Source organism: Halictus rubicundus, chromosome 4 (assembly GCF_050948215.1).
Source record: "Halictus rubicundus isolate RS-2024b chromosome 4, iyHalRubi1_principal, whole genome shotgun sequence".
NCBI lineage: Eukaryota > Metazoa > Arthropoda > Insecta > Hymenoptera > Halictidae > Halictus > Halictus rubicundus.
Genome location: NC_135152.1, coordinates 7537697 through 7548305, shown reverse-complemented (window position 1 = coordinate 7548305; position 10609 = coordinate 7537697). Strand labels below are relative to the sequence as shown.

At 43.4% G+C, this 10609-nt stretch overlaps 1 protein-coding gene across 1 annotated transcript in view; it reads right to left on the bottom strand.

Moving 5' to 3' along the window:
• Positions 1–19: 19 nt before the first annotated feature.
• The window catches only part of L(1)g0289 (plexin domain containing lethal (1) G0289), a 37158-nt gene continuing 26568 nt past the window's right edge, over positions 20–10609 (bottom strand). The window contains exons 2-8 of the mRNA XM_076786510.1: positions 5263–5711; positions 4490–4846; positions 4107–4299; positions 3625–3834; positions 2899–3276; positions 2654–2793; positions 20–2572 (exon numbers count right to left, since the gene is read on the bottom strand). Of these exons, the coding sequence (XP_076642625.1) occupies positions 2504–2572; positions 2654–2793; positions 2899–3276; positions 3625–3834; positions 4107–4299; positions 4490–4846; positions 5263–5711 (1796 nt within the window). The 3' untranslated portion in view covers positions 20–2503. The remainder of the gene's footprint in view (positions 2573–2653; positions 2794–2898; positions 3277–3624; positions 3835–4106; positions 4300–4489; positions 4847–5262; positions 5712–10609) is intronic.

Genomic DNA, 10609 nt, shown 5'->3' with positions numbered 1-10609 from the left:
TGATTGAAATAAAATCAACTTGTATTGTAATAATTGTAATATTTATTATCACAAACTATGAGTTAAATCGTACACAATTATGTAAGAAAAATTAACCATGATGTTTATAATTGTTTCCTTCTCCCTAAATAATTTCATGGTACGGAGACGATGTTCAATATGGTTAGAAAAAATCATTCGATTCTACATCGTTACAAATATAAAAATTCGCTGCCACACAAATACACATTACTCTAAGGATCGTCTAATATCTGTAATCGTCGCTGTTTACAGTAAACAGAGGATCTCCCCTATCGCTTACAATTTCGTGGTTTTATACATTTCAAAGTTTCCCTCGGATAACCAGTAGAAAATATTTACCCAATATAGTCTATGGCCGATAAACGGATCAAAAAGTCGATCGAAGGCACCGTTTTTCAAGACATTAATTATACTTACAATTACATAAAAATTATATTGCTTTAATGCACTACTATATACACTGGTGATCTAATGTTATCGATACATATGAGTTTTCCATTGTTGCCTTTCCTCATGCATATTACGATTTAAGGTGCTCGTATTTCGAAAAATTTTTCGTAAAATATATCTGTATCTAATTATTTATATATATATATATTTATTTATAAATTTGCTTAAAGTTTATATAAATTGAAGCTACAGTTCAGAAACACGGGTCGCAATAGATACTCCATATATATAATATTAGATGGAATCGCATATTTTGGAATGTGCTGCGAACGATGAGAATCGAACAGGTTCGTTTCTTCCAAAAATCACGAGTTGTCCAGAATTTTGTTCTCGCGTGTATCGAATGAACTGTAGCTTCGACAGGCTAGATCGGAACTTGGTTGTTCGATGATTTCTCATCAACTCGATTTGTTGATTTCTTTAACACATTGCTCTCTCATGTCGCGACGTTTGTATATATGTATATTTATTTATACCTCATATATGTATAAACAATTACTGCGATTCATGTAACGATAAAAAAGAATTCTTAAACAATAACAAGATATACCACATGATACTAAAATCACATAAACGCTCTCGATACCCGGGCCGAAGGAGTAACACCTTCTCGCCCGTCTCTCGACGACGCAAACGGTTCACTACAACACGGGAAAACGTCACGGAACGTTTCCGTGAAGTTAACAAAAATAATACCGGTCTCCTTTCGTCGTTCTTTCTCTCTCTATCTTTTTTCCTCATTTTATCGTTCGCTCATTGAAACACCTCAGGGAAAAAATCTTACGAGAAAGTATGTGTTGCGGAGATCAGTTTGGTATTTTCACGGGCCAACCTCTAGTAACAGAGAATGTTCTGAGTTCGCTTTTACGCTTCTTTATACAGTATGGATCGCTGTACGATAAACCGTGCAACCTGATTAATTTTGTTCTCGAAAAAAAAAACGATCTATACACTTCCCATTACGCGTAAGTATCCACATCAATTCAATTTTTTCCCCGTTCTCTTTTGTTGTTCCAACCCCGTGTCCTACTCGATAGTTCTTCGCTTTCTTCTTATGATGCATTTCGAAATTTTTTTCGAAGAGTGAATCGTTTCGGTTTCGTCTTCTTAATCGGTACTTATTTGTAATCGTGTCCCTACTTAATACATGTTAAAGTCACGTTTGCCATTCCTGGATAGTTTGTATCCTACTTTCCGAGCGACGCGAGTTCCCTTATTTTATACGTATCATGTGTTATAGTATCTTTTCTTTGCTAGTATATCACCGATGGTAAACGTACCATGACTGCTTGCTTGGCTCGCGCGACTCTCGTAAATGCACGTTTCTGTGCAATGGTTTTAGACACCGGATTCGTTGACAGGGTTCGCTCATATTATCACTAATTCGAGGACGGTATTTTGAACACATCGTGCAAGGTAAATTTGTGTGAAATGCTTCCTTTATTACGATCAACCGGACAAAATCAAGAGGTATTCGATTCGAGCGAATAAGGTTCTTGCATACACAGAACTAGTGGTCCCTGCGAGAGGTTCGAAAATAAAAGAGTAATCGAATTCAGGATAAATATAGACACGATCGCCTCGCGAATTCTCTAAAATTAAAAAGAGTTCGGGTGGTCATATCTCACTGTCATCAAAAGTAATCAGGATGGACGAGTTTAGCGCAACGTTAAGAACAATGAAACACCAAATGACTTTAGTTTTTTTTCTTTTTTTCGGACGAACGTTTTCGCGATTCGAGTCCGTTCGAAAGCTTTTTGTTTTTCGTTATTCTGTTCTAGAACTTCGCCGCTAGCGGTTCAATTGCCATCGATTCGGGGAACAATGCGACAAGCTGAGTATGCTTGTTCTGTTGACGTCGGTGGAAACGGATCTCAGGCGTTCTGTTATGGCAATCAACGGGCGCGACGGTCGCGTCATTGCGGACAAATGGTCTCGTGCGTAAAAACCTGGTACAGTTTTACATTTAGTAGGATATTTGGTCCGACAGTTCTGTACTAACTGTTGACTGCGTTTCAAGTGCAACATCCGATCACATGTGAATCGTTGCGGCCGTGTAACGTGCCTCGCCTCTTCGCCAACTCCACTGGCTTGGTCGGTACTGTATAACAAACAAACACAACGGGTTAATCGAGCCTTTAATCAAATCCGTAATACGGTGATCATCGGGATGGATCCTTACCCTGATTAACATCTGCCCCGACGCACTGTGAGGATTGCGGTAAGCGTATGCACCCCAGCCGACTAAACCTACGACTAAACCAATCACCATCAGGATTCCAATGATTCCAGAGACTCCCATGTTCATGTTGCTGGGTCGAGCTGAAAACAAAAGCGTTGCGTAAAATCAACTTTTCCCGTTTACATTTCTGCAAGACAACTGTTCGGATGTTTGTTCGGTGGAACAGGAATTTAGGAGCGACTTACAGGTTTTTAGGATGCTTTCTAAGGACATCTCTCGGACAGTGACGGTCTCCTCGGATTGCATGTGCATGTGGTTGAATTCTTCCTCGTGTTCTTTATACGTGGTTGTCCGCAGCGGACAAAAGTCGACATCCTTGATCTTCTTGACCTCGCAGCCCTTCGAGAGCCAATCCTGCCGCGACCTGAACGTTCCCGTGCTGCACTGGTTCAGCAAGGAACACCATTTGCAGTCGAAGTCGTTCAGCTTCGTCAAGCAATCCTTGCAGTTGTCTATCTCCAGACAAGTGGGTAACGCGCTCAGGTAGATCACCGTCCAGTTTTGGATGTCCTGACGGTTGAAGTTCACGCGATGGTACTCGTAGATTGTCTTTCTGCGAACAACTGCAAACAAACAACTCTTTCATGTCTTTCCACCGTTGCGACTTATATTCCCAGATATGGAAATTACTCGAGTTTCAACGCTTGGAAGAAATTTGCATTGCTTGTGGGACGATCTAACGCATGCAATGTTTTTAGTTTAACACTAAACGTGACTTGTTTGTATTGGCTTTTAAAATGCCTTTTTCTAGTTTCCCTTTCAGATTATTTTTAAATGCTTCCAGACCTCGATCCAAGAAGCAAACTAGCAGTATCTATTGGGTGTCTCTGTTCCATTCTTTATGTTACCGAGACAAAGAAAAGCAAGAGACTCTCAGCAATGGTTTTGGTCCTGGGTGCGGTTATGCTTACAGAACACTATTCTGTCCATGATGTAGGCGTCGCTGAGGCCAACTTTAACGGGGTGCGCCGTGTCCTCGATCATCTTCACCATCAGGGGGATCACCGAGTAGACGAAAACGATGTTGCCGTTCTGGTGCAGAGTCACCTGGAAGGTGAACGGGCCGGCATCCGGTTTGTCGTGCAGAATCACCTTTTCCCATTCAACCGTGAACGCCGTTCCTGCAATTGAACGTCGTCGTCGATTATACTTATCGTCTCGAGCACGGGGGTTTCCTGCGTTGAACGCGACGGTGATTACTAGGGTGCGGATTTTCTGCCTTTATGACAAAAATGTGTACATAAAACATGAGGTAGACGAAAGGAATTTAAAAGTGTCGATACGTTATCATCGACTTATTAAAATTGTTAAAGGAAGAAATCAATTTTTATTTATTCATGAAAGATCCGCAGTTCAGCGATCACTATTATTGTCGTCGTCGTCGAAGACTCACCGTTGTCAGCGTATTTGACGAAACTTTCGTTCGACATCCGTGTGTCGAAATTCGCCATCAAAGGGGCGATGTACTGTGTGGCGGCCAGCCAGCTATGAACGTACTCGCCGGTGTACAGGAAACCGCCGGTGGCGATGGTGATGTTGCGCACTTTGTGCCCGTAGAACGGGAAATCGAACTTCAGCTTGACCGTCTGCACGGAAAAAGAACGCGTGTACTAAGAGGCAATGTTTACCGTAGAAGTACTACTTCAATACATGTCCACATTTGATGTTGATTGCACGTGCAACGGTGAAGACTCAAGGACACTTCAAGGCCACGAGTGACAACCTTTGTAAGGCAAACCTTGCAAGCGACAGATCTCCTTAATAAGTAGAACTTACTGTGGCCCGGCGATGACTCTGGCTGAGCAGATGATTGACCTTCAGATCTGGATGATTGTCCATGTCCACCCAGTACTTCTTGCCCGTGATCTCGTTGATGATGAACGTGCTGTTATAATATTGGTGCGTGTCGTTCTCCATTTTCGTAATGTTGTGCTGCAACAGGGTCTTGTTCGTCAGGTCGGAGAATTTCTCAATCGATATGTCCCCGATATTGGTGTCGGCCTCGTCATCGTCGTCTGTGGCCTCGCTCGTTGTCTCTGTCGAAACCTTCGCCGAGGTTTTGCCTGCCTCCGGTGTTCTCTCCGTCGCGTTTGTCCAAACCTTCGACATCTGCACCCTGCCGATTGACACGACCTGCGCCGATAATTCGAATTAGTATAAAAAAGCTCTCGCGTTAGTTTTTATTGGGCCTGTCTAATAACTTCCCCTCTAACCCCTCCTATTCATTCGTACAGGTTCCTCCCACCAGTTTTATTGTACTATTTCTTTTCTAGCACCTCCTACATATTCTTGTAGACCACGCCCAAAAAACTTTGCTAATTCCTCCCACTAGGTATCACTGGTACCTCTTAACAATTTCTCTTGCAGCTCTCCCCACCTGGCCCTATAGGCTCCTCCCACCAGTTTTCATTGTCTAGTCGTAACAAATCCCTTTCCAGCTCGACCTATCTAAATTTGCTCGAGTTTTCTCATCTATTCTCACAGGCTCCTCCCACAAACGTTTCTTAGTCCCTCCCAAAAACTTTGCCAGCTCCTCCCACCATACTAACCGGCATCCCTCTGGCTTTAGTAGCATTAGCAGTGGACTGCCGGAGGGCGATGACGTTCGTATTATCCTGTTTGCTCTTGGACGTCGTCGGAGCGGATGCAACGGTCGACGATTCACCGGTGTCCGTCGAATACGACACGTTCGCCGGCGTGTTTCGAGTATCTATAGCGACTTCCGGTTGCTGTTGTTGTTGCTGCGGTGGTTGTTGCTGTGGCTGTTGCTGTTCCGATTGTTGCTGAGGTTGAGGCTGCGGTTTCGGTTGTTCGGACGTCGACTGCTGGAACGAGGAGGCGGCCGTTGTCGGCGTGTCGAGCGGTCTATCGTCTGCAGCGCGACGCTCCCTTTCAAGCTCTTGCTCCTCGTTATCGGAGACGAAGGATAGCTCGATCGATCGATCCTCGGCCAACGAGTGTCCTCTCGAGTTGCCCACGTCATACTGATAGTAGAGGTCTGCAAACAATCGAACAAAGATCATTCACCTCTACTGGTAGATTGTACATTCGGTGTTGGGATATTTTCAGTGCTAGGATAAACATTGCTAGAAATATCGTTATCGTCGCCTCATCTCGCCGCCGAGCAAATAAACAATTAAACAAATTCCCCGAGCGCCCCAAAGGCCCCGAAGTTGCATCGGCGTGGATCAACAGAGTAATTTTAGGTTCGATAGCCGAGATACTGGCGATCGATCGATGGGTATAAAAACAGCGATCGAATCGCGGCTCGCGTTAGAGGAAGACGGAGAGCCGACCGCAATAATTTATTTGTTTGGACGTCGGCGAGACTATTTCGATTGCAGACACTAGACAGCAAGTGGCCGGAGCGCCGCGAGTTTCCATCGCGATGATCATTCAACGGCGGCCGAGCGACGATCCGAATCAATTTATGGATCGCATACTCGTCGTTCACGGGGAGGGTCGGCTGGTCGTGTTGTGCCTGTGCCAACCAGGCAGTCAGTGGCCCAGATTAGTATAAATTCGAGATCGTCGATGCCAATGTTTCCCCATCAGCCCGCCGGTGACGGACACCGCCTCTTCCAACCGACTAAACAATTATCTTTTGTTTCTCGAGCAATCAACTTTTCTGTCAAGGTCTACGTTGAACTTTCATCAGCTTTCTGTGGAGCATCGATTATTGCAAGTTGGAAACTCATGTTCAGCGACGCTGTTCGTAGTTTATTCACGTTGAGATTTATTTCCAGCAAATTGCATTCGAAATATTTTCTACGATCACGTCTCTATTCATTAACAGGAGAAATGATGAATGTTCGAGAGCAGGTGCAGCACTAAAATTTAAAATTCTGGAGGAGGTGATTGTACGAGTGTTAATCGGTAGATTAGAAAGAATAGGATCGTCGTCGTTCCTTCTCGTTTAGCGAAAACCGGGATTGAAAGTCCAAAAGGTCAGAATTCATTCTTCCGGCGTGTTTGTTGCAGGTTTCGCCTCGATTTTCTCGAGCACGAGACCTCGGAATGATAAAACTTTATTGCACACTTTCTGCTCAGTTTTCCACGTATAGAAAGATTGAAGCGGTCGCTTGTACTTTCCCAACAATTCGATTTCATTCCGATCCATTCCGATTTCAGTCTAGAATTTTCTCCCGAACCGCGCAGAGATTTGCGTTGTTCCATTCGTTCGTTCGAGAAACGGGAAGAGTCCCAAGGGCTCAGGTAGATCGCAAACTAGTTCTCTGATGCGGGATCGAGCGGAGGATCGTCCACGTGCGAGAGGAGGACCCGAAGCGATGATCCTCTACGCTCGTGGCGGACCGCGTCGCTCTGCGACCGGATAAAGCAATAATTGGCGATCCGACAGATACTCGAGAATGCACGAAGCTTGACGTCACTGCAAATTTTCATACACCGAAAGCCGGCTCGATGAAACGCGTCCAGAGCTCTCCGGATCGTTGCTCTCGGATCGAGCCTCGTTCAACTTTATCTCTCGGCACTTAACAACCGTCGTTGTTTCCAACAGAAACGATATTTTTCCTCCGCGCTCGCATGATTCGCGAAACGGACACGCTCCAGACGAATCTGCCGTCGGAGCCGTCGCGACGTCGAGACGATGATATAATTGCACCGCGCTTTTCATCCGTTTCGAGCAATGATGATCGTTCCGAAAGTACCGCCGAGAAATCTCGGGAAAGTCGAGACTTTCGACCATTTATTCGCGAAACTCCGGTCGTCAAACCCACCTAGCACTGATAATGTTCAAAACTTTGTACAAATGACGAGCCTGTATTTATTTAGATTTTGTGCAATTTTGAGTACAATTTAATTTCAACACACAGCAGGACCTCGGTTGTCCGAAGTTTTTAGTATCCCAGCATGCTTCAGATGCGAATAGCTCAATCCGAGGCGATCCATATGCAACACTGTTTATTCCACTAATTAATAAAAATAGAATCTAGAACTCGAATATGTTTCCTCGTTCAGTTTGGATAATCGAGGTTCTCCTGCAATTGTGCAATAGAAAATACAGCGGGTAGGTGTTAACTATTTCATTCGCGGGTTTGCTGAAGGTGCAGAGTAACAGATTCTATTTCATCAAAATTTTATGGCGTTCGTCTGTGTTTGTTAAACGTTGGCTAAATTTTATTAGACAGTCCAGTGGAGTTAAACTTCAGCTTCCTTAACGAAACCTTTGGGAAGATAGATTGGGGGAAAAATGGCCACGTTTTTGAATAATCGTTTTTAGGCTCGATCTTCGAGGTCGACTCGCAGAGGGGTCTCTTCATTCACGAGGAAGAGGCTGGTTCGAGTGGCTCGTTCTCACGCTTGTCCCCACAACGCGTCGAAACATTTGCATACCCGTTGCACCTCCGATTGTTGCCTAGCTCCTTCCTCCTTCGCGAAGATGCGAGCGACAGGAAGTGAACCGGTGCTGCTAATTGCTCGGGCCACGTGTGTTCATTGTTCGCTTTTCCAAAAACCGAAAAAGTTACGCTGAAAGAGAACCGTTGCGACGGACCCTTGCAAACTGAACGTTACAATCGAATTTATTAGGAAATCAATATTTCTTTAACGTGCAAAATGTAGCGAATATTGTTTGTCCTCGCCGGAGCGCCGGTGGTTATGTAACTATTAATTTTCATAGCTTTATTTACAGCTAATCTGTAAAGCCTGAGTAAGCGAAATTTAAAACAGTAGAAAGATTTAAAAAATTGAAATTGTTGAATAAAAAAATTCTAAGCGACTTCCGTGCCTGACGACCATTTTTATTTTTATTTTTTGTCAATTTGAAAATTTCTTTGATATGTGGCCGATTTCAAAAAGCTAGAGTTGAAATTCGCAATCGTAGGGATATAGGATTCCGTTGTGTCGCAAACCGGCGTGAAATTTGCCATGACGCCGGGAGGAAGTTTAGCAATCGTTTTGCTACGATTAACGGTCGAATTTGTCGAGACGCGATAACGAATCACGGTGTCGCAATCATGGTTGTTTTTTTCATCCGCTGCATTCTGTCATTCTATCTTTTTGTCGACGGATCGTCGGCAAAATATTCTGCCGGATATTCTTGCGAAAAAAATTTAATCACGAGGGGCGATACTACAAGGAAAACTAAACTAATCAATGACATAAAACTTATCGACGGGATTCCCGCTTTGAGCAAATAACTTTCTACTGTTCGTGGCTTGCCGTTTCCACTCGCAGACACGAAGAAAGCTTTCGAAATCGATTGTCTTGAAAACTTGTTTCCTTCTTTCTGTATTTGCCGCTTCTCTTTGCACATCTGAGCCTTTGAAGAGATTTATGATAACTAGACTCTCAAAAGAAACATTCTCCGTGATTGTAGCGATAAAGTTTTCTGTAAGATCAAGTTTAATCGATTGTGACTGCTGGCTCATGCTACATTGCCGTTGGTAGCTGGTCACATGAAACACGAGCGTAGTTGGGCCGACCCGCAATTACAACTCATTATGCTATTCGGGTAATTAAACGCGAGGTCGCTGCACGCCGGTTTAGCATGCGACTCTGACTCGATTGAATTACTTTTGCTCCTATCATTCGTGGTTATTTTCTACACGTTTTGCAGCAAAAATTGTGCTGCACTGTTCTAGGATTGGTCTCCCAGTTTTTTCGTAACTTCTATTTAATCCTAACAATTAAATTTATTCAAGATGATAAGGTCTGATAAGGACTAATAAGGTCTTCTCTTTTTGCAAAGTCTTTCCTTTTTGCAATGCACAGTGCAGTGATCTATTAAAAAATATTTCAACAATACACATTCCTTCTGCGGTTCTCTTTCAATAGTCTTAAAGAATATATAACAAGATAAAATAAATAATAAAAAAGAAAATAATATATAACAAGATCTTAAAATTCTTCTGTTTTTTTTTTATTCCGGTACGTGACCTACTCATTTTCGTCATGCACGCATATCATCCGCAGCCTATCTACCGTGCTACTATGGCTGGGCTTGAATCATTTAAACAGCTTCCGAAAATAAAAATGTTTTCAACGTGCCCGATACTGTAGTTATTTATAATTGTGCTCGTGCTCTCACGATGATTCAGGACAATTGATCGAAACAATAACGCGTGAGAAGAGTTTCGAGAAGACACTGCAAAGTACAGAACCGCGAGCAGAACGTCGAAACGTTCCTGGAACGTAGACGCTGGCATTATCTCCGTTTAAGAATACTCGCGAGTGATTGTTCCGAGACCTGTGATCGCAAACAGAAGGCGTGCTTTTTATTGTATGCAGATAACGCATTCCACGCAACGAACGATCCACGTCGAAAAGTCCTTGGCAGTGTATAGACGACGACCGCGTCTCCTCGAGCAGCGATAGGTTCAAAACGCCATTGTTCAAACGTTGCTCGAAACACTTTGGAACTCAAGGACCTGTTCGGTTGATTCTCGACACGTTCTCGAATCGCGATTTGTAATTTCTCGAGGCTCGAAGCGTCGAGCATCGATGTAAAACAACGATTCGACTTGTCGCCACAATGAGTCATCGGTCGTTAACGGGACAGAGAGGCCGAGATTGTGGTTGTTGAAGCCAATCGATTGCAAAACGTCAAATATACGTATTTCAATTATTAAAACAATTATTACAAGATAACCATTACTGTAATATACTAACATACACATACAATGTTATAAAACATTGTTTGAAAAAGCTCAAGTGTTCATGATGTTGTTAAAAGATGTACCGTTGCATTTGGGAGACTCTACAGAATCATTCCAGGCGGGGATATGATTAGTCCCGCCCATTAAAGCAAGATAGCCCCGCCCACTGGTCTGCACATTTTCGTTAAGAGCTTTGTCTAAAAGAATTGAGTTTTTATACTTATTTCCTTCCACTGCGAAAAGTACAAGTTGATCGAATAAGGGAGTGAAGATTAGC